This window comes from Tyto alba, unplaced genomic scaffold (assembly GCF_018691265.1).
Source record: "Tyto alba isolate M040663 unplaced genomic scaffold, T.alba_DEE_v4.0 Super-Scaffold_8, whole genome shotgun sequence".
NCBI lineage: Eukaryota > Metazoa > Chordata > Aves > Strigiformes > Tytonidae > Tyto > Tyto alba.
In genome coordinates, this window is record NW_024881329.1 from 16,021,431 (window position 1) to 16,047,146 (window position 25,716).

A 25,716-nucleotide genomic window follows, 5' to 3' on the forward strand; every position below is an offset into this window, starting at 1 on the left:
TTTCCTATAACCTTCCCTGAGGATAACATGCATATTACAACGTAATTATTCTGGGCTGGAAATCATTCTCATATTGAATACTCATGCCAACTTTCCACTTGAGAAAATAGCTCACCCAATACAATGCTAAACACGATATTGTGTCAAGCTGACTTATTTCCATTTCAATAAATCTACCTGATATTTTCCTCCTTTGCCAGACAGGTGCACCATCAAAACAGTCCTGAGATCAGTCTTTCTGGAGCGTTGTGACTGAAAGATGTTATTCAGTCAGGTATAGTTGGGCCGAGCATTTCACTAGCTTCTCACATTTTTCCCAGAGATTGCCAGAGAAGGTCCCTTAAAAACCTCTAGATGGAAATGAGACCTATCTACTTTCCACTAAGAATTTTTAGAGCTCATTTTGCTGACAGGTATTAAAGAAGAATCCCTAGATTTATTGTCTAATGCTATCATACTTGTTCTCTTTTCTAAATAACGTGTCACAGTCCTGGAGACACTAATTTTCAGCATTAATAACAACAGTTTCAAAACCACCTAATAATGACTGGTTCTGAGGGCTGTATACATTTGCAGTTTGGGTTTTACATATTTGTCTCAGCTCTGTCCAGCTTCTCCTCCTGGATAATTTCTCATGTTTCAATCCACCGATCGGTTTCAAATCACAGGTAATAAAATGTTATTTCTTCTCACTACACATGTGGTCTGATCCCCACCTTTGCACCTCGCACACAAGCCAGCCACAGGACACGAAGGGACCGTGTCCTGGTTGACAGCAGCACTCTGTGTGCACCCCACAGGCCTTCCCAAGCCATCTTCCAAATTCATCCAAAGGGCCCATACCTAGGAAAGGTACCTCACACCACATTTACCCACCTCGCTTGTGCCTGTATTTTATGCCTGAAGACAGCCAGCTAGTCTGTGGCATTTGGTATGGCACAGGGACTAATGAGAAGCGAAGTAATACATACAACACACACAGTGTAACACAACTATTGCTGTATACCCAAGAGCTCACCTGTACAGGAGAAATCATCCACACGGACATATCCCATGACACAGTCACAACGATAGGATCCAGGCAAGTTAACGCACACAGTATTGGCATGGCAATAATGCATCTTGGCAGCACACTCATCGATATCTGCAGGAAGAACCACCAAAGAAAGTAACAGTCAAGCTTAGTAAAATGAGTAACATGACACAATATTAGAATAAGAGAAAACAAACTCCATTTACAACTCCAAAGGCAGTCTGGATTAACTCCAGCATTAAAGAACAAGGCAAATTTAGTAGAAAAGTATTCCTTAAAATACAGCTAAAATTCCTTTATCATAGTAATAAGTTCCTTCAACTGTTCTTCATGAAATTCTAAATTTTTTTAACTCTAGAAAAGTAACACATATATTTGGCTTTTTTCTATGACAGTGTTAAAAGTCAAAAAACTGATGCAGGGTTTTCAAATGTATAAAATAGCATCAGAAGTATGTAACACTGAAAATCCTGTCTCATTGGTAAACTAAAGCATGAAGACATAGCAACTCTGTTCAGCACAAAACCAGTCACAGTGCTGGACAGATATGACATGGCAATGTACCAGATTCAACCGCTGCGTCGATCAGCACGTATTCCAGGCCTACAGATTCACCCAAGTGCTCTGGCAATGGCCTCTCCCCAAAACACACTTCTGCTGCAGGATTCTGAACAATGCTCTGTGCCACTTCCACATCACACACAAGCAGAAAATTGAGTGAGTCACCTAAACCAATTTTAAGCCTTCTTTACATCATGCCAATAGAAAAAAAAAAAAAAAAAAAAAAAAAAAAAGGGTGACTAAGGAGCGGTAGAAACTTGACACCATATCTCTGTTTGCTTAGGCAATCTCTACTTCTGCTGCAAATCCAAAATTCAAAACTGTTTTCACAATAGTGAATCTAACCTATTATTTACTTGCCTGTTTAAATATCCCAGAGCTCTGTGATGCTATACACTAAAATCTTCCCCCTTCCTTCCCCACAAAACCAGATATTATACTGAAGAATTCTCTTTATTTTTTTTTCTCAACAGGATAGATTTTTCTGCTTAGTAGCACAGATTTTACATGAAGTAATTCATGGTTTTCAAAAGATTAATTATAGTGTTACATATGTCCACATAAAGCAAGATCAATCCAACTGATTCCTGCCCGCCCGTCCCCATTACTTTCTCCTTGTTATTGATTGCTCACACTCAAGAGGGATATTCATCCACAACACAGCTGAAACACTTCCTCACCCCACAGCGGCGTACAGATGAGTTGATCACCCCACAGTGTGGTCTCCTACCACATCCTTCTGCACAGCCACTTGTAGAGACCAAGCTACCGTCTCCCTTCTCCCTCACCACACAGTGCCTATGGAGACACAATGGAAGCGCTAAAAGGAAGTTGCACATCATCAGAATTTAGCCCCAGAAGGTGGGGCGGGGTGGGGTGTTAATTGTGCACATGCTGATTACTTGGTTGACTAAATTGAGATATCCAACTTAACCTTTCTAAACTGAAGTAGCTGTAGTTGAGGTACACCCCCATTTTCCAGCCTCTGAAAATGAAACACATGCCAGCTATACTCACACTTTCTATACTACAGACATCTGTCCAGTAGGAACTACTAGCTAAATCACTTCATGTTGGCCACCAAACAGTTGTCAGTTGGCAGTGATGTCTGACTGCTGCCAACTTGGGCTGAATTAGAAATGATGGCCTGGAGGCAAAAGACTTTGTATACCACTGCAAACACCTTGAACTATCTCATTCCCATATTTCTGTAGTTTCTATTGCAGTGCCACTTGATGAAATGAATTTTAAAAAGTCAGGAGCATCAATACATGAAAGATAAAAGCCAAGAAAAATCCTCCCACATGTCTTGTTATCACACCACTGAGTACTAGAGCCACTTGGGAAACACTCAGGTGTTGATGTGTGTTCACACCGTTCTGCTTGCAGCCTCTTTTTAATAGGCTTTTGGAGCATAGCTTTAAGGAGTTTTGTTCTTGCATATCTAATAATTTTCTAGCATAAAGTGAAAGGAATGAAAAGGTGTCTGAAAAGAAAGCAAGAATGTCAAAACAGCAACTAATTCACCTGAAAATTAACCTTATGCGCTACCCTCTATCTCCAGCTTCCTCACTGAATTCACTGGACAACACTCCTCCTCTTTCTCCCCCCAAAGGGAAGCAACAGGATTAAAAGTCCCAAAGGTGAAGGAATTTGAACTTTTATTCATTGCAAGCAAGGCCCACGTTACCGTAACACAAAATATGAGAATACCTAGACATTAAAAGGAAATTCACAACCTATGTGAAAGTATCACTGTGGGAGAATTCCTCAAAAGGGGACTAAGGACTTCAAGTGATGACTTGACTATAAATAGAGGAACTGAGAACAACTGACACTGGGTTGCTGCAGAAGTCCTTGAGTCTTGGAAGAAAAAGACTGGGCCTAACAAAGGAAGCAGAAGGAACAAAAGATCCCTGTCTTTAAACTTTGTTCATTTATTTAACTCTCTTCTCAATCTTTCTTGGTGCATTTTCCATAAATCCTTGCAGTATTTCACGTTTTCATTTACCTTTGCAGTATTAGCCTTGTACAAATACACGCTGTTTCTCTACAGCGAGTAACACAGAGATCAAAACTGGCAAAAGTATTTTCTTATTAAAGCCTTTAGGGCAATGCTAAAGCTGCTGTTCTGGACCACAATTCTACAAACTCTTGTAAAAGGTTAGGTATTCATCACAAAAAGCTTTGGGTTTTTACTTAACATTGTTAGAGTAAAATCTATAAAGCACATAGTGGTATATATATCAGCTCAGTTGTAATGGAACTCAAATTGTGATTCATGTGTATAGATTGCTTGTCGCATTTGAAATATTAGAGCTCATCTTCTAGTGGTCTTTTGAAGTGATAAAAATACATGATTTATGTTACTCTCTGGACTGGTGAAGTAGTTTGTTTTTCTTTTAAAAAGGTATACTTATGGTCTTTAAAATGAGACTTGACACAGCATAATGATCATTCACATATCACCAGCTTCCATCTACATAAGCTAGCTCTTTGCAACAGCAAAGACATTTGGGCTTCAGCTCTGCAATAAGGACTATTATGTTACAGGGTGGGTTGTTTTGGTAAGCGAGTGCTGTTCTACTGGGTTCAAGTATTTCCTTAACAGCGAAACAGGGTTCACTGCTTATATAGAGCTCTCTTCACCACAGTACTCACCTGTCCTATAGCTCATCAGTTATCACCATTACTCCTTACAGTTCTAAATAGTGTTTGTGAACTTATAGGGAAATATAGACGCATTATCTTTTATATTCATGCCAGTGCACTCAGCAATGCTTTGAGTACACTGGAACAAAATACAAAAGAAGTAGCTCAGTGGAGCTCCCTTCTTAGCTCCTGCCATGCTTTTTGCCACACAGCAGGCACTCATCATCTCGTACCAACCAACCAAGCAAAACAAGATGGGATGGAAAGACAATACAAACGGTGTTCAGCCCATGGCCAGTGAAAGATGGTTTCTCATCTGCAAATGTACTTTATGAACTTTACAAACCACTTAACTCTTTTCATGCCTGACTTGGAATCCTAATCCTAAATATTTACAATATTTAAAGATCACAATGAGACACTAAATACCAACTAGAGCATATTTTTACTGTTTGTCCTCTCCAACAAGTCACATCAAATCAACTGAATCTCTGCTGTAAAGAGTTCACAGTTCCTGTTAATGGCATTAGGAGTTTTGTCCATTCACCCAAAAGGTGAAATGGAGCTACTATTTCTTAAGCTGTTAGTCCTGTAATAACCATAAGTGAATAATCTTGAAACAAAGCACGCACTGTCTCTGGAATTGCAGACCACTGTTTGCATGCATTTAATAATAATCCATTTGGACATTAATAGTATCATCACCTGTTCTTTGAGGCTTTATAGTTTCAAGACTAGAAGACAATAACATTCAAATCAGAACAAAATGAAACAAACTATGAAGTGTTCCAGAACACCAATGGATGACATATTTGGAAATCTGCTAAGTAGCAGAATCAATTATTTCATTTGCAGCTATCTCCCAATTACTCATTTTCTGGTTGGGGAGCATATTTTCCCAAACTTAATTCTAATTTTCAAGCACTCTATAAGGAACCAAAGACAGACAATAAAAAATATGGGGGGGGAAAAGGACAGCTTTGCAGAAATCTCTGATCTCTCATGACTCCCAACTAGAAAACATTAGTAATGGTAAGTGTGTGCGTGTGTGTTAAATTCTCCTCCCCTCTTTTTATTCAAGTTAACACTATGCCTTCACTGGAACTGTATTAAACCCTTGTCTAAATAATCTGGATTTTTAACAATGTAAAATCAACCTGTGTTGTTATTTAAATAACACCAAATCTTAAGATATGTTCACAAGCTGATAGAATCATATAAACAGTTTCCAAAACAGTGGAGAAGAACAGTAGTGAAGCATAAGAGAGGTGCTGCAATTTCAGTCACGTTATGGTTATGCAAACAGGAACACATGCTATTTTCACTCCACTGACTTACCAGCTCCTTGTTCATTATATTTAATTTTAGTTCTCCAAATTCTCCCTGATTCTGCCCTCTCCTGCTCTTATCTCCTTTCCACTGCCAGATTCACTTGTCTTCAGCTCTGCTTGCCTTTTTATTTTTAATCCTCCCACTGCCTGCCTTCTTTCACATATGTCTAACATACTCCATACCTGGATTTTACCTTTAGCACAGGGTTGGTTTCTCAAATTGTGCAATACAACCCTCAGGGAGCCATAAAGCATTAGACAGCAGGAGTCAGCAGTTCCCTGTGAGCTGGCAGCAGCTCAGCTTTCCCCAGTTGCCTGAGTAAGAAAAGACTAATTATTGGCTGCAAATATTTAGGCTAGCCTTAAAACTGTTTACCAACTTGGACTCCTTGATAGCAGTTCATCTGCTCCAAGGCAGGGCAGTGGTACAAACACAGGTGACTCACCATTCCTCTGACTTTGAGGGACAGAGCAGCTGCCCAGTCAGAGACAGGGAAACAACCAAAAACAAAAGCAGATGAACCAAAGGAAAATTTCCCTTTTGGTAAGGCTGAGAAACATTAATCTAATGTCATTAAGTAACTAACTAGCTAAAAATGCCTCCATAAATTAGAGCTGGTGTAGCATCACCTGGGAATCCATAAGCAATAAAATAACTATCAATATAATAACATCGGGAAATATTATCACTTTGACTTTTAGAGCCTCATTAAAATGGTGTAGCCTCTTCCTCTGGGCATAGCCTAAAAGTGCTTTACACTGATATACCTACTTTACGATCAGGACAAGAGTATCAATATTCCAAATCTGCCTTCTATCAATTTAACTGCCCTTCTAGGGATGACAGCTGTATAACTATCAAGTTAAACAAGCAAGCAAATAAATAAATATTTAGAAACACACACTCACATGCAAATCACACTTGAACAGTCATACTTTCCAGTGCAAAGCAGCCCCGAACTAATGTAACATTCCTGAGAAGGACAAAAATAAAAATTCAAGTCAAGTTACCTTCCTCCTCTTTATTTTGATACTGTTAAGCTTAAATTCTTTCACCAATCACACTAAAGAAAGCAACTGGTCATTCTCAAACAAAGATCACAACATTAGCACCCCTTTGTTATCTATTTCTCAGTTAGATTAGTAAACAGTCCACTCAACAGTCATACAGGAAAGAGGTTCCTTCCTAAAACCTACTCCAGTGAAATTCAACTTTAGACATTAAAATATTGCCTAGTTATGAGATGACCTCCCCTTCTCCATCCTTGTTAATGATTACAATAATACACAAATCATTAGTCTCTTTACTTAAGCTTATGATATTTTGCCTTAAACAATGAAAATGAAGAAATAGAGCTTTTCATAACCTGAGTCTCTAATGATCTGAACAACTCTTTGGAGCCAGGTTATTTCAGTTACAGCCATTTTTGCCATCATTCTGCAAAACATGACAATCCTATCATGAAAGACAGCACCAGACTTTTTGAAGCTTGATGTACAAGCTATCTAGTGTCCCTCTAAGTAAGATGATTTTCCTTTTATTATTCTACTAAATTCTGCTCCTAAGGAAAACTCAAAATTTGTGGTTCCACTCTTCCTTGTCCTTTCCACTGACAATTTATGATGCATTATTAAATGTCTGTGTGGTTGGTTTGGGGGATGGTCCTCAAGAGCCTTGAGATCTCTTAGGATAAAAACAGTTTATTTAAATTAAACTTTTGATAAAAAAAATCATTTAAATCAGTTAGAAAGCTGACACTGATGTGTTAGCATTAAAGAAAACACAAGTAATGCGGTGCTGTTTTAATAGAAAGGAACTGTTTTCTTAACCCTAAGTGAATGACTGAATTCGTTTGATAAATACATTAATAGAAAATGTTCACAGACTTATAAATATTACTTTTTTTAAAATGTTTGCAGCTATAGCTCTTAGGGATAGTTGATAACTTATTCATAAGTTATCTCTGACAGTTGCAAATAAGTTATTTTAACAAATACGCAGCCAGAATTCACATACAATAATGCCACTTAGAGAGCCCAGATTAAAAATAATCACAAAAAACAGAATGAAACATTTGGGGAAACAGGTTTTGGCTAACAGCAGCAGCTCAATCATTTGCTCAAACATGCCAAACAACCAGCAAAAACAACACAAGATTCTTCTTGTATAATAGCAGTCACTATGATGTTTAGAACTTAACTGAAGTTAGCTAAGAAAGACTGCTTTATCCAGGATTATTCAAGCTTTTTAATTTTTTTTTCTAATTATTCTTTGAAAATCTACTGATATTTGTATTTAGAATGCATGGCAGCAGAACAGGCTACTAAGCGGTGTGCCTGCGTGGGTGTAAAGACTTTTCTTTAAAGATGTTGCTTAATTTGCTCTTCCACTAAGTGGCTTATGAGAGGCTATGTAACGAGAAAGCCGCTTTTCAGTTCTGGAGTTTGTCTGGCCAACAGTATTCAGAGCTTTTACCCAAGCCAGTGCCACTTTCCCTGCTCTGCAGCTACTCTCTGACTTCTTGGACTCAAAGCAGATCAATGTCTTTGAGGACACTCTGCTGTAAGTGATTTGTGGATTTTGAGGAACATTCATTACGTCCTCCCATGGACATTATGGTAGAGAGGTTTTTTGTCACCCCCCCACAGCAGGTATTTAAACATTCTCATGAATACCAGCAGTTGCTTCGAGAAAGAATTCCGGATTTAAGGGAAATGACCTGGTGTCTATCAGAGGAAAAAAAAAAAAAAAAAAAAAAAACACCACAACACTTTTATGTCCTCTTGTGCTATATTAGGCCCTCTGAAGAGTATGAGTAACTAACATGTGACTGCTACCAATTATAATGAGATCACTTCAACTAAAATGGAGTTAATCCCAAATAAGCTGGAGCTGGCCCTTCAGGAGGTGTTGACCCTCAGAACTTTACAAAGGCAAGTCCACAACAGAAGTTGTCCACTCTTTGGTTGCCAAGGGATTTTATGGGTTACAGAACTATCGCCGTATCCCTCAAGAACAGGACTAGGTAGTGACCCAGCAAGGATCTGTGCTATCTCTACCTACAGTCAGAGTAATATCCTTGACAATTTTGCCAGCGACACTGAAATAATTAAGAGATAAATTCAGAGAAAGATAAAAGATAAACTCAGAAAAATAATGCAATTCAAATATGATGCATTTTGAAATCTTTTACAAAAATATGAAATAAGCCCATGTAGCTATAGGTCCCATGATGGCATTAGCTTGCTCTTACATATTAGTTTTGTCTTAAAACCAGATCAAAAACTGTTTGCTGTTCTTTTTTATTATTTTTTTCAGAGGTGGTATGTTCAGTAGTTCACATTATAAATTCTTTCATCCATCACCCATACCTATTCAGTTAGGAAATAATCATATTTGTACATGCTACCTTTCTCAGAATGTAAATGTTCTTAAAGCTTCATTAAAAATGTTAATTCTGGAATAAAAATTCCTACAGATGTGATAAGTAAAATGCTGGGGTACCCAAGATCCATCCTTGTAAATGCAATAAATGCTTGCATTGGTAGAGCAACATGTATACCAATAAAGAAAATATTGCTTAACTTCATTGCAGTAATCATGTTTGGCAGTTCATCAGAAATGAAACAGTGTACAAAACATGAAAAGCCACCAGCTCTTTCCATCCTGCAACAGGCAACAGACTGTGAAAAAATTATGACATTCCTCCCTAGGCATCATATATCTCTTTCCCTGAAGCAGGAGATGTTTTGGGAATCTCCTAGCTGTTGAGGAGAGTATGGTGAAAAAACGAGGCTCGTCACAAGGCATATGTGGGACAAATTCTTGCCAGCAAAGATGATTTGATAAGCCAAGCCATAAATTGTGAGCTATACTGTCACAGTCTGTCAGCATAGCACATCTCCAGGCAACTGCGAGCTTTAAAGTTTGGAATCGGCAATTTGACACTGTTCTCCTTTACTCCCTTGATAAAACCCGGAGTACGATGACAAGGGTCTAATCTGCACCATGTTCCTGCAATGAATCCATACAGATCAACAAAAATGTGGACATCTGTAAAGTCTATTCCCTTACATAAATGGTGCTCATCAGTGAGATACAATTTGCCTATCTGGGACACGAAGTTAAGTGCTTTCCCCTGGCTAGAACCCATGACAAAAACCTCAACAAATTACTACAGGGACAGGAGTAGGAAGAGTTATATATAATAAATCTAACTGGACTACTCTCCCTTAGTATTTAGTACCACTCTTTCACCCATTTTTCTTCTTCAAAGACTTAATGCATGAGAATTCATTCTAAACTTAACTACTTCATGCTTGGCTGTAAGAGTTACCATTACATAAGTCTGAGACAAATAAAAGGTTATGCTACTCCTGCTCCAAAATATATTACAGCCCATTAGAAAACAAAGCAATATAATCATCTCATTCTTACAAAAATAGCTCTGTTCCCTAGAAAGATTGCCTCTAGTTTACTGATTTTGTAAATGTACTCCCAAAGCCCTGCTTGCTTTGGTTTTGATTTCACTCATGAAAGAAACTCCTTTTGGATCTCAGTAAGCACTGATGAAATAAACACTGCCGTTGGAAAATGAATGTCAGATTTCTGTAACCGATTCACCTCCTTATTTTTTAATCTTTCTAAATATTTTTAGAGTTACCAGTGGACGCTCATATGGGGAGGAAGAGGCGAAGGGAAGAGGTGACGAGAGCGTTGTTTTTCTCTCATCTTCCATTCCCCTACATTATCCAAGCAATATGATACACTGAAATAACAATACCCATTTTCATTCAGCTAATACCTTACCTTTCCAATCCCATCTGATTTTACTAATGGCGACGGGTGAACAATGGATTACTGTATCAAAATGAACAATTCTTTCTTCATGCCACTATACTGAGAGCAATTACATTAAATACCTGGTTTCACCAGCACTTGTCTTATAGCATCATCCACAATTTTTGCTTCACTGTTCTATTTTTATCCCCGATACACTTACCCAGTTTGTCTCTTTCTATCTACGTCCTGAGATATTGACTGGCTTACTCTTTCAAATCCTCACAGATGCTATCTTCAAATGATAAATTGTAGAAGGCTACCCATATAATTGATCTAGAATCCCTGTGCCCACAGCAACCTTTTACTGTGGCATTTTGAAGGACATTATATCTCTCTGAAAAATTAAATGCTGATGAAAACTGTATGGTTTTGTGGGGTTTCTTTGGGGGGTGCTGTCTTCACCATGTCTAAAAAAACCTATAGTCCCTGGAAAACTACTGCTCTTGCATTTTATAATGATTTTTAACATATACTGTTAGAATAAATGACACGTGATACGTTGGTAGCAAAAAATCATACAGAATTAATATTGCACCATTTTCACACTGAAGTAATTCATTCACTCAATGACCATTTGTGCAGTGCAAAGCAGCTCAAAGGTAATGGAAAAATTTTGTCCCATGCTGGTAAACACTCACTGTGCCTTATCTTCTCTATTTATAGCCTTGACAACACTATCTGCATTTTCCTTAATGTTGTCTCTTAACATCTTTTCAACCATTCATTATTCATCTGTTTCCATCACATCTTGTTCCTCTATCCAACTCTGCTGAAAAATCCAGGTGGAAACACTGAACTTAAAATTGCAGGCTCATCACCATTGCTAACTGTGCATCTATGCCTCTTCCATGCCACACAAGCCAAACCAGGTGCTTTCACATGATAGAGGATTTAGTCATTTTATTTTCATAGGTCCAGACTATTCCCTGTTAATCAGGTTCCATGGAGGGTTAGAAACAAATATCTTATTCAGATAAGAAAATTACAGCTCATTGCAAAACAGTTCCTTTCCTTGTATCCCTCTAAGCCATGCTAAACACCCTTCTTTGTTCTACAACCTTGCTACACAATCTAGTCTCATTGTTTGTGCCTTTTTAAATTTAATTTAATCTGTAATGTAAAACTAAGTAAGCAAACATCAGCAGAAGAAAAATGCCTAATTTTAGATATTATAAATATTTTTTCCTTAGAAACATAGCCTTAATTGACATAACTGAAAAGTGCAAGATGTATTTCTTATCCAGCAAATACAGTAATCAGGCATGATTTATAGCACGAGTTACTAAAAGAGGCAATTCTGGTTTGGAGATTGCAACAACGCTGCATTCCTTAGGCATCACCCGAGGGGGGCTAAACAAGAACAGTAAAAGGCGGGGGGGGGGGGGGGGGGGGCGGCGGCGGGGAGGAGGAGGAATCCAACAGATGATCATAAAAATAATCTTTACCGGCAACCCTAATTCCTTCCTCAACACTTACTATGAAATTCTATTTTAATTGCTTTGCTTTTGGCTGTGAAATTGAACTGGTGATTTAATGCTTTCTCCTTTGATAACACAGTCAAAGTTTAGCTGCAGTCAAAACCAAAAAAAAAAAAAAAAAAGAAATTGGGACACTCAGGTCCTTACTATTTCATTTCTAATAACTCCACATCCAAATTACTCACTATGATGATAGGGGAAATAATGATGTCTTTCCTCACATTTCCTTTATCAGTATCAGCAACCGAGGAATTCATTCACACAGATTCACAGATTCTACCAAGACCAAGGGTCAGAGTCCAAAGAAAAGAGGGAGCAGAGACACTGACCCAATCCTCCCCAGCCATGAAAGCTAACTGCGAGCATGTCTGTTGTTTGGTTGAAGTTTTAATGGAAGGTCTTCAACGGGCACGTGCCCTCCTGCAAAGAGCCTTACTGCAAACAAGCTTTCTGAGACCCTTCCAGAAGCAGCATTTTAATTTGTCGTACACAGCAACCTGACCTTTGGGAGTGGAGGTCATGAACAGAGGCAGCATTATGTTGTTATTCGTGTTACTAAATTACCATTTTATTACCAGCACCATTATGTATATTTTAGAGCATGTTACCAGCAATAAGTCTAAATTCTAGCATGACCAAGAAAGGCTTTTACCAACTATAAGCAGTTCTCTCAAAACCCAGCAAAATTCTCTGTGAAATACAGGACTGTACAGAAGGGCAGTGGCAGAAGCACACATCAGGTTAGAACAATCTTTGTGAATGTCAAAAGAAAGACACTCTGAATTCAATGACCTACTGAACAGTATGTGTCTATGTACGCATTTGTTTGTATACATGTATTGGCACACTGCAGAGGAAAATGAATCAACAAAATCTTTGAATCAACAAAGTTTTCACATTGCATGAGGAGAAAGAAAAGGAGAGTTAAACCAACATAACTGGTTTCAAATGCTGTGCTCTGTCTCAATTTTTTAAGCTAGATTAAGTTTTACTTAAAAGCAAAATAGTAACTCTTAGATTGCTGTTGATGAAAGCTTCATGTTTTTTATCCGTGGAGAAAACCATTATAAAAACAATGTGAGATCCCACTATCAATACAAGGATGGAGATTTCTACAGATATCTAAAATGATTTTTCACCATCTCTATTAAGAAGCAAAATTCTAGCCTGATTTCAGTGGTCATTCTACGCTAAATAAACTATGAAAAAATAAAGACAGCAGAACTAGATAACCTATGGATAGAAAGTCAATACCAAAAATCAGTGCAAAAGAATCCTCATCTCCAATGGTTTTCAATATTTGCCCTTCCCTCTACCTACATTTCAAGCTATTATTCTTTTTTTACTAACAGCAATGTAACCTTGTCACATTGTAATACACAGCATGAAGTCACCCAGGTAGCACAGCCAGACAGGACACACTCTGCTTTATAAAAACATACTCCCATTGCTAGAGACTTCTAGAAACAAGAAAGATGATGACCCTCAAATAAAGCTAGCCCACATAGAATTGGTGAGATTACAAAGACCCTACTTTGAAGCATCTCTGAGATTTGTTTCCTTAACACGTTTCTCATTTTTGTTACTGAAAAATATTCTGAGATGAAAATCAACATGTCTATACCAGCATAAAATAGGGAATATCAATTTGTAGCTGCCAAGAACAGAGAACAGAGATAAGCAGGCACTGGTGGGACTTGGTCCCTCAGCGGGCCTTGCTGCTGAAGATTACTCCATGACCCTTGAATCCTGGACAAAAAGTGTTACAAAATAAAATAAAAGTTCATACTCCTTACCTTAGCGAGTTCCTGGATTAAGGTACACTGTTCCACTAGTCTGTCTTCTGTTCATGTGTTCCTATCCTAGGTATCCTTTGCCTTCCTAAACTGCTCTCTTGTCTAGCTGCTATTGCTAGGATAACAGCTGTCAAAAAGTGTCTTTTACCAGCTAGTCTACAGGAGAACCCATACTTGCAATGAGCTTTCAGTAAAAGGGTAAACAGACTGACACCGCATTAATTCACCCGCATCTAGGAGAAGCTGAGCAGATAGGCAGGCACAGGAGTAGAGGACATAAGCTCTAACACGCACGCACCCCTTCATAGCAGCACAAAACGACTTCCATCAAGGCAAACACCATGAAAACCTCCTCTCTACTCACAAAAGGAATAACAACGCTATTAGGATTGGTGTAAATAGAAGTGAAAGGAGAAGCTGCTGTCTGTATTTCCATCGTTAATGTGTGCCTTTTGATGGAAAACAGATGGAGCATCTCAAAACAGGTTTAGAGTAACATCATTAACAGGAAATGTCCTTAATGTTTGAAAAAAATACAAAAAAAGAGATGAAATTGCAGCCTGTGGAAGGCCCCACGCCAGAGCAGGGAGATGCCCAAAGCAGGCTGTGACCCCGTGGGAAGCCCACTCTGGAGCAGGTTCCTGGCAGGACCTGTGGAGAGAGGAGCCCACGCTGGCGCAGGTTTGCTGGCAGGACTGGTGACCCCATGGGGGACCCACGCTGGAGCAGTCTGTTCCTGAGAGACTGAACCTCATGGAAAGGACCCACACTGGAGCAGTTTGTGAAGAACTGCTGCCTGTGCAAAGGACCCATGTTGGAGAAGTCCATGGAATCCTGTCTCCCCTGGGAGGAAGCCCACGCTGGAGCAGCGGAAGAGTGTGAGGAGTCCTCCCACTGAGGAGGAAGGAGCAGCAGAGACAACGTGTGATGAACTGACCACAGACCCCATTGCCCGTCCCCCTGTGCCGCGGGGGGGGAGGAGGGAGAGAAATCAAGAGTGAAGTTGAGCCCAGGAGGAAGGAAGGGGTGGGGGGAAGGTGTTCTTTAGATGTGTTCTTATTTCTCATTATCCTACTCCGATTTGATTTGCAATAAATTAAATTAATTTCCTCAAGTCTGTTTTGCCCACAATAGTAATTGCTAAGTGATCTCCCTGTCCTTATCTCAACCCACAAGTTTTTCACTGTATTTTCTCTCCCTGTCTTGTTAAGGAGGGGGAGTGATAGAGCAGCTTAGTGGGCACCTGGCAGATAGGCAACATTAACCCACTTCATGTACTTACCTTAACTAAGAATTTTATTTCTTTTAGCCTGTGAAAAAGTAATCTAAGCACTTATATCACCATGTTTGGTACCTCTTACGTACTAAAGAATGAAGAGTCAGGTGCCCATTTAAGATGAAAAGGCAAAAATCAAGATTTTTCAAGTTTTCATTCTACTTCTTGTAAGAATATTAATAACTATAATTTTAACAGCTGATAGATGCTATTTTAATCAGTTAGGCATTGTTTTTCATTAAGGTGAGTGACGTACTGAAACCCTATTGAGTCATAAAACCATCATTTAACATAACTGCCAGCCTTTTAAAGGCAATTTACTTGGCATTCTATTAAATAAAAGGAAAGGTGTGACTGCTGTACCTACACCGCGTCCGTACTCCTGGGTATAATAAATGTCAAGGAAAAATAAGTAATACACAAATAGATCTGCACACAAAGCACATGCTGCTTTCTCACAAAACATTGATACTCAAGATAAAAAAGGACTTTTTTTTTTTTAAGTCATACATCTTCTTCCAGTAATGAACAGATTCTCATACCCCTAGAGCACTGTCACAAAACCAAATATAATTAAATGAAATAATCTATGAACACGATAGACTGATCAATTCTATGGTCTAACAAAGCTGAAAATGGATAGAAATTTCTTCTTAACAATCAGTTTCTATTTGCCTTTCAGGTTTTCAGAAATCTTAGCAACTTTGTTCCTTAGATCTATGTTCTCACTATCTTGGCCACCCTAAAACACTTAGTCTAGTCCACAATCCTGAATTCGCAAAAAGCTGCTCTCTGACTGTTCATGCACATATTTGAAGGCAGTTATGTTCATTCCATCCCTTCAACCAAGATATACATATCTACCTTCTGGTCTTGCCTCATAAATCAGTCCCTACAACCCTTTCATCATTTTTACAGTCCTTTCTGAATAGCTTTCTATTTATTAATTTTAAATTATCTAACTGCATATACCATTTGCCTCAATGTGTCACATGCTCTAAACTCTGCTTTCGTATCTTCACAAAGATTTTGGAAGGGTAAAATCATATGCTGCTTTGACCTTGGAAAATTATCCCAGAACCAAATTCCATTGAAGCACTTTTAGAGAAAACATGAAGGAGAAACATTAAACAGGAATATTGCATTTGCTGTGGTTAAATTATTTTGAGGTTTACACAACGGCATAAAGACCTCCTAAGCAAAGGAAGACTGATACTAATTTCTTACAAATACCATTACAGAGCCTATAATCAGCACTGATTCTGAGTTATACAAATCTTCTTGTTGTTTTCCAACTAGGTACTAGATTCTTGTACTCTGATAAATCCCCCATAAATCCACTATTACTTAAAATACAAGGAAAACACATCACCTCAAGGATATTCTCTTTGGCTCAAGGACAAGACTCAGCTCATAAGGTACACTAGAACGTCTGCACACCAAATCTTCAGCTGATAAAAAAAAAAAAAAAAAAAAACCAGATAGCTGATATCTGTACTACTTAAAAAATTAGCATACACACACATACGCGTATACATGTGAACTAAAACAACCCTCAGCTCCCCCAGGCAGACGCAGGAGGGGCTATGTTCCCCAAACATGCTGTGTCCATCTTAAATAAAGGCACCTTTCACGCTTTAAATCCCTGAAGTCTCTCTCTGGGCATCCTAAGCACAGGGGTATAGTTAAAGGGACATCATATACTGCAATTTGTTCAGTAATCCATAACAAAAGATAAGTGCTAACACAAAGTAGATAAAAATCCAAAAACATCCATCTTCATTCAGTCACAGGGAGATTTTAAAACTTGGGAAGTAAATACTAAGAGCAAATTCAGAGTATTAATACCCATATGCTAAAATCCATACTTGGTTCTATGTCAGTAAATTAATTTGTTGCAGTATCACAGATTGAAACATCTGATTAACCATGTTGTTGATATAATAATAATAAAATATTTGAATAATAATTCAAATATCTACCGATAGCTGAACAACTTGTTTCCGAGGTGACCAAAGTGAATCATATTCCTTATCAAATTTCCCTTTAGGTATAGCCAACTTACTACTGCCTTGAAAAAATAAATTCTTCCTCTACTCACAGCATCTCTCAACAGCCAGGGGTTTGGGTTTTTCCTTTGAGTTCTCTTGATGTTTTCTCTGATGGGAAAGCTGTTCCTATTTTTGAGTACAAATCTCACCAGTTTATATTTTTGCAGTGTTTCAATTTATCAATCTTACTTTAACCTGCTATTTTATCTAGTGTCTGTGTAAATAAATACCAATAGTTCATGTCTTACAACCAGCCCAAAATGCCCAGACATCTTGAAGACATAAAGGAATTGGTTTGACAATAGCACTTGATGAAAGCTGATGTACAATATGAAGAAACATGTATTATGGCTTAAAACAATAGTGTCTCTGACTGCTAGAGTTCTGAAATAGCCATAAGCCACAGAAGACACATTTCTGAACCCAAAAGTACTTTCGGACAGCTATAATTCTATTATTTTTTTGTGGAGATACTTGTAAACAGTTTTGTCTGTGCATGTAAAAAGACTAGGGAGCAAAGAAATCAAGCCTGCCATGGCAAGGCTACACAAATGGTGGTTGCAGAGCAAAGCTACGCTGTCTTTCAGAAAGACACAGACTCTCCAGCCTGGCATCTTCCATTCAGTCGGACTAGACTATCCATCCTAGTACAGATGTCAGAACAGCATCGTACCTGGACAGCTGTCCTCTGCAGTGTATTATACACAAAAAGGAAAGTCCTGATGTCCAGTGCCTGGGGTTTTATGTCTTAGTTGTACTATTAAATACAAAATCATCTCATTGCATTGTTAGAAAGAAAAATTACACAATTCAAAGATTATTCGGTTTTCTGCTATGAGCCTACTGCTTGCCCCAAAGAGAAAAAAAGCCAAGGGAACATAAGATGACAAGGTAATAACAAACCCACAGGAGTCAACAACCACATTCCCACAATAAATAAGAGAGCTGTCAATTTGACTGCCACTCCTAGGTCGGTGACTGCAGTGCAGAGACACAGGATCATATGCTACTTCAATACATTTCAGCCTTGAAAACTGCCACAAAATTTTTTGTGCAAAAGACTTTGGTAATTCACACAGTAGAGTCCCTCCTAGATATGGATTTGACTAGACTACCAGACATGGAGACAGGCTGAATTCGAACTCAGTTGGTTTAGCCAGCAGAAGTTGACTGTGATATTCTGTTCAGCCTGAAAGGAGAGGAGGAACATGGCTGTATCTGTCCTTTCTCATTCCTCACCTCCTCAACCACATCCTTACTCTCCCAGTGTTGAAGAGCACTGGGGTCACGATAGCAGGAGGCTGTGGATCATCAGATTCCTTTGGAAACAAACCACCAGGAATAGTCCAAGTCAATGCAGTGCCTCACACAATTCAGGAGGAAGTCAGGCTAACTCCTTCCAAATTTGAGAAAGAGAAAGGCAACCTACCCATAATCCTCTAGTTGCTACAGAAATCAGTTCATATATCTTCCCTGATTTCTGACAACAGTCTAGCCAATCAACATGGGTTGTAAAAGCAGTTTTTAAAATGTCTGTGATCATTCCTTTGTCTCAAATCTGGAGCTCGAAGAGATACACTACCTGTGATCTCTCAGAGGAAAGCACACATCAACAAATGGTTTTTACACTGTGAAACTATTTCACATGCAATGAACAGTCCGTTGGTAAAGCATATTTGCCTCCGTGTTCAGATGCCATTTTGCCCTTAAGCCTCTGAAAGAAAACCACCCACTCATTTTATAGAAGAGGAAGGTCAAGACTAAAAGATTCAACGTTGTCCAGTACTTCACACTCACTCACTGCCATTATTGCTGCTTCTCAGTTGGCAAAGGCAGGAGGGCAGTGTGGATACTTCTGTTCACTGCTGGCAAGTTCTCAAATTTTGGAGATGATAGCCATTTGTGTTTAAAATGCAGATTTACTCTTGGATCCTAAACAGGCTGCAATTTTTTGAAATAAATGCCACTATTCACATATTACAGTGACACTGCAAGGCAACAGCAATATCTTGCTTTATTTCTCCAGCTGTATATTTCCATAGCTTTTTTTCAGGGGTTGTAAGGTTCACAGTATACTGTAGCATATGTTGTTATAGCTGCAGCAAGTAAGTGTGAAATAATCATTATATTAGACCTATTTCTCCTTACCAGCCAGTTACGTTGAAAGTACTTATTAAAAAAAAAAAAAATGTGTAATGACTAAACTCAGGCACAGTGAAAAAGTATTATATTTATTCCCTATCAACCTGATATCCCCAGTTTGTACTGTTAGGAACAGAGAGATTGTCAGTCATTTTCAGACTCCTAAATATTTTGAAGAGCTTTTCAAAGACCACAGACACGATCTGAAGTTTATCCCTGAGGAATGGAAGCAGACAAATTTGGTATGAGAACAAGCTGGGGATAAATACAGACTGTCTGTATGGGAAATGCAGAATAGGCAGCTTTTCAGGAACACAGAGTTCACGGAACCTGAATTACTCTCTCACAAATCAAGAATAGCAAAGAAGTCCAGTACTAGACATTATTTATTGGGTTTTGGAGAGGTATTTAGCAGAGATTGATGATTTATTTTTATTCTTAGTAAATGGGTCACACATCAAAAATGCAGTTGCAGCTTACTAAAAAGCATTCAGGAATTTAGAACAAATAACGGAAGCAGAGCTCAGTAATACAAATAAAATACTTTTTGGAGAATGTGACATTTCTGAAATAACATCTTTCAGCTTTGCAAGGGAACAAGTGCCATACACAGAAGAGGATGTGAAGAAGTTTGAACAAGGGTCTCTTCCACCAAAAGACCATCCCAACCACAGTTTGGAGAAACATTAGTAGAGGCAATATCCAAAAGTTCTTCCTGTTCAAGGTAGTGAGTTTACTGTCTTGGGAATTTTTTTTTTGTTTTACAACACTTACCAAACATTTTAAATTCTTCATCACATTTCTATACATTTCTTAACATCTTATTATTTGTTAATTACTCTATAAACAGCTAAAACACTTGCTACTGATCCCGTAGAATAACTTTATTAACTTCGGATACATCTTCTGATTTTCTGATACCTATTTCAGAGATATTAATGCCTAAGCAAACCTGAATCACAATAGGTTTTATACAAGTAAACAGAAGTAATTCAAATACTCAAAAAAAAAATGGTAACCACTATTACTAGAGTTGGCTGTGTCGTGACAGCAAATTATAACATTTTTTAAAAGCATGCATTATTCAGTTCATAGTTGTGGGGTTGTGAGACCACAGGCTCTCCCAGCATTCTAGTCTCCCTAATCCCTCCATCCCGGGCATTACATTGCTTGCTACATTAGTGTTTTTTTACCAATTTTGCCAATGATTACTCTCAAAGACAATATTTTATGAATTTTGAATTCTCCTTTTCTTTCCTTCAACCTGAGCCTGCCCCTATATTCTTGTCCTTCTTGTCCAATCTACATATATGGGTATTGCTTAAAAATGTAAAACAAACTATAAATGCCTAAAATGTGACTGTTGAAATTCCCTTGAGTAAGCCAAATCTATGAAAGCTGGGCAATTTCTGTGTCCATGTACTTCTCTTGAATCTCGAATGAAACAGTATATTCAATCACCAGTATGCAATGCCTGCCCCATGTGAAAAAGAGCTGTTCTGGTTCTGAGAATGCACTCTCTTAGCCAGGCCATTAATTCAAAAGGTTAATAAGAACCAATGGGTTTCCCTCCTTTCACTATGCTATTACAGCAATTTACATCTAATTTTCAAACTGTGACTTCAGCAGGGTTTGTCATGTTTTACAACAGAAAACAAAAAGAATGATGCAGCATAACCACAGAGTTGTTACGCTCCGACTAGCCATGGCCTTCCACAGGAATGATAAAATTGTAACAGCAAATGAAATAATTTGATTGTGAACATAGTAATTATATAGAAAGACCCCATTATAATTTCTTCTGCTTATAACAGTGCATCAGATAACTCGGTATACGATTTGGTCTCACTTCACTTGTTATCTCATTTTTAGTTATGCGTTTTAGTACTAAAAACTATGCCAGCTATCCAGATAATGTTTTCCTTTAAAACTACAGGTGGTTCAAATAAAGAGATTCATCTGAATGTCCAAATTTTAAAAATTCATGATTTCATTACTAAAACTATTTCGAAGTGAATTAAGGTGCAACAGAATTTGATTAACTACAGTTATAAATCTGAAACTAAAATGAAGACAGTTCTAAATCAAATAAGATACCTTAGTAAAAGATATAACCTCAGATATTTAGCAATTTCCAGAATTTAAGAGTAGAAAACAAGAAGCTATACAGTGTGTGTGAAGGTGGGAGTAATTCTGCCATCACTTCTTACCGACTGAAAGTAAATCAGAAGTCAATAATAGACTGAAAACACGATCTTTTTTTTTAGTGATTTTTTTGCTGACCCACGATGCGAAGTCTTCAGGCTTGTTCTTTACCTCTCATCTCAGTGGAGCCTCACTGGGGACATGACCAGGGGTGAAGAATTTGAAAGTAGCAATAATCCTATAGGAAAGTTGGCTAAAGAAAGAAATGGATCAAATGATTGTGTTCTCATCTTTTGACAAGTTAATTGATATATAACAGGATATATAAAAATAGGTCTACAAAGAAGGTTTGGGATTTAACAGGGCCAAGTGTGAATGGCTAAGCAAGCTAACACAATTGATTGGACTGCACTGAGCTCAAGAATATAGAGAAACAACTTTAAATAAAAGATTGAAACTACTTGGAATGAAAGTGAGAAAAACGCAGCAACTGTGTTTGATGAAAATCAGTTCAAAGAAGCTATCAGGAGTAAGCAAAAAACATAGAAGGATGGGAAAAGAGAGACAGATTAACAAGGTAATCCATGTCCCCTAATGTAGTCACACAGTAAAAATAGTACCTGAGCTCAGTCTTTCAAAGGAAAACAGAATGAACAATGAAAGGCAACTTTGCACCTAAGCAGAACAGAATGAGAAAAATAAAGATAACGAGTAGTTATGGATTCTCTTATTCTCATATAGATTCAATAAAAAAATAACTCTGTGTAGCCCCAAACCCGGGCAAATGTTCCATTTTCTCAGAAGAATAACGACACACAGACAGGAGCATTTCCAACATACTGAAAGAACCAGAAGATGATAATACAAATTCAGTGGCAAGTTTTTTAATGAAACCTATAAATTAATGGGAACTAAAGTTTTCCGATTATACCATTTAGCTTTATAAACCTTTACTTGAAAACTTTCTTCTTTGTGCACCCCAGATCATCACTGCTAAAGCAAAAATAACACTGAAGGATACTACACATAGGACCTGCATTTCAAGAAAGGAAAAGCAATAAACACTCATTCGTGTAATTTTGACACTGAATAAGCAGATTTTGGAAGAGGCAGTAATCAAGGGCATGGAGGTAGAATTGAAGTGGGATAAAAAGAAATACATTCTCATTACTAGTATATCACCTGAGAAAAATAATGTGTTTTCTTATTAAGATAGCTGACTACTGAGACAAGGGCAATATAGTGCAACTAATACCTCTAGATTTAAATCGAGCATCTGCTAATGTCCTATAAGAAATTATTATTGAAAAGGCAGACAATGAGGAATAATATAAGAATACATTATAATATGGATAGAAAACTGTTTATGGGAAGTGCTACAAGAATCTATTCAGAAAAAAAGCAGTTCTTGAGTTGGATGTTACTAATAGTACTTCTCAGGAACCACTCTTGGGACTGATCCCGCTTAATATATTCATTAGCAACCTTGGTTCAAGGACTAGATTATGAAATGCAAAAATGACAGAATTATCAGCACAGAAGAGGACAAGTTCGTCACACAAGAAGAACGAGATGACCTTGCAAGTTAGAAAACTGAACTGGAAGAAATTTAAAAGCAGAAAGTGCAACATCATGACAGGACAAACTAATGACAAGGATTTCTGCTTTAAACTGGAGGTTCATCAATTTTATGAAATGGAGGAGAAGAAAGCTGGTCAATAGAATGATTATGCAGTACCAACATGTTGCAGCTGCAAAAAGGTCTAACAAATTTCTGGGATGAGTAAGACGTTTTCAGTCAACTTGGAGAAGGACAAGTCAGATCTCATATGAAATAGTATGGACATTCCTGATCACCTGTTTTCAAAACAAAACCTGCACGTGTGTCCAAAAAACGGTTCCTAATCGGATTACAAGAATGGGAAAATAACCTTCATGAAAAGAAGCAAGGAAACCCTGGCTCTTTCAGTTTGGTTATAAAATATTTGATAATACATATAGTTATGTTTTATTATTATTATATATAAGCTTATTTATATTTTATTATTATTATATATAAACTTATTATGCTTAACGTTTTCTTGTGGCTAGCTCTAAATACGGACAGAATGAAGAAATATTAAATAGCCATATGGAAGCTGGGCCTGATCAATTAGGGCAGAGAAGACCTCAGACAGGACCCAGCTGTGCCTGACAACCCTGTTACTGACTGCACACAGAGTCAAGATCTAGCTTTTACTCATGAACAGAGGTGTCTACCTGCCAGCTACTATGAAATCAAAAAATGCACACCTGCAGACTGTGGTCTGAAGCTAGTTCCAAGTGGGTGCAAGACAGAAGAAAGCATCAACTAAGCAGACAACAATCAATCATTCATATATATACGTATGTAATAACAGTATCCATCTCTCAGCAGCTAAAGAATTACTGAGGCCAAAATGGGGACCCCTCACCTTCATATGATTTTTAGTGAATCAACATTCCTGCAAGCAACAGCTTGGATTACGTGATGCAACAAAGCCCTTTCACACAGAAACGTATATCCACTCAATAGCTAATATGAGATTTGTCTCAGTAACCTGTTCACCCATCAAGTGTCACCTCTTTGGCTAATGGTTTAGATCAAAGGAAAGAACACACCTCATAATGCACATAACCAACTGTGTAATGCTGCTCAGTGGGGAAATATCCCTCCTGTAACACTGCAGTGATTACCTTATGCCTTGAAGCATGAGAGCTGATGATCTTTATCTTATCTTTCATAACTACAAATGCTACTACTGGTCATAAAATTATCCAAGCACTTCAAAAATTCAGCCACAATATTTGATTTGATGACCCTCTGCACTAGGGACTAGCACAAGCTCACTAGGCATTCAATGTCTGCCAAGTCGTTTGTTTTAAATTACACTTTTATTTTCATATTGCAGAACAGGATTAGAATAACCTTTTGAATAAGTTTCACTACAGCCTTCATAAAAAATTGTGAGCAACTAAATCAAACCTTGCTTAAGGGCTTGACTGTGACTTAACTTATGCTATATGTCATAATAAATCCACTCTTGCAGTAGAAGTCAACACCTACCCACCCAGAGCAGGTGGACTAGAAATGTGGAGAATGCGCAGAGACAACACCCTGCTTCCCCAGCTTTCCACACAGGAGCCAGCCCAACCCTCACAATTTGCTGCAGGTGTGTCACCACTTCCCTGCTGCCTGCAAAACCCTGCAACACAGGAACAAGGTCTCAGGGAGAGAGAGGTTCCTGGGCCACACCACCTTCTGTGATAATCCTTAGCTATTCAAGTTTAAGCATCACTTCTTGAAGGTACAGTTTAGCCTTAAGTCCTTTCATTTTAATTCCGTTACCTTGGAAGCTTAGGTGTGAAGAATACCAATATCTTCATGTTCAGAAGAAATCCCCATATCTTTTTCTTTACTTATTAAGACACAATACTAACCGAGACCCTCATCTGAAGAAAACACCTTTTTTAACAATTGAAAAAAACAAACAAACAAACAAACAAAAACCAACCAGAACACTTTTTCAGGCAGCTCAAAAGATAAAAAGTTTAAAAAAAAAAAAAAAACAAAACAAAACACAGCCTCAGTTATTAAACAGCAAGAACAGCAAGTATATCACTCATCCTCCTACCCACTCCTACACAGACACGCGCGCGCACGCACTCGTGCATGCACAAGCTGTTGTTCTGCTTTACATCCCAGAATTTAACAAGGAAAAAAGGACAGATTGCAGAAGAAATTAAAGCAGGTATTCTCAACAAGCAAATCACATGTCTGAAAACTCATTTCACAGTGAGATTACGTAAGTGAAGCCAGCTTGGCTCAATCACACTTGCCTACCAGTTAACAGAACAGCTTCTAAAAAGGAGGAAGACTGGAGGAGAAGGGATAGGAGGCTTATATATTTATTGAATTAAAAAAAAAAAAAAAAAAAAAGTGAAGCTAACTCAGAAACTTATTTATTCAAAAGTAATGATGTTTTGGGAAAAAAAGGATGTTTTATGGCAAAAAAAAATATAATCAAACAATTCAGTGTAAAATATTCTATAATATGAGCATCTGTCAAGGTGATCAAAAAGACACCATTTCTTTGCCAGTAGTAACATATTCAAGAGGTTGCTTGCTAGCAAACTGCCATGGCAACCACAATAGCACCTGGGGTACAGTGTTTTCCTGAGGAACAAAACACCTTCCCTTGAGAAATAAAATAATTTTGCAAAGGTGCAACCGAAAAGTAATTTTTAAACAAGGTAAGTAACTTCAGTGACTGCAGTCATTGAATTCCAGAACCAGGCCCCCAACAACTCTATTTCTTTACCCAGCAACATCCATATTAAGCCCAGCTGTGATCATACACCACAGTAGAAGAGATGCTTTAAATATACA

The 25,716-nt window shown here is 37.9% G+C and overlaps 1 protein-coding gene across 2 annotated transcripts in view; it reads right to left on the reverse strand.

Moving 5' to 3' along the window:
• The window catches only part of NELL1 (neural EGFL like 1), a 296,981-nt gene that overhangs the window by 150,312 nt on the left and 120,953 nt on the right, over nucleotides 1–25,716 (reverse strand). For both annotated transcript variants that reach the window (XM_042785467.1, XM_042785466.1), the window contains exon 13: nucleotides 1,019–1,144. In XM_042785467.1, coding sequence (XP_042641401.1) covers nucleotides 1,019–1,144 — 126 coding nt within the window. The remainder of the gene's footprint in view (nucleotides 1–1,018; nucleotides 1,145–25,716) is intronic.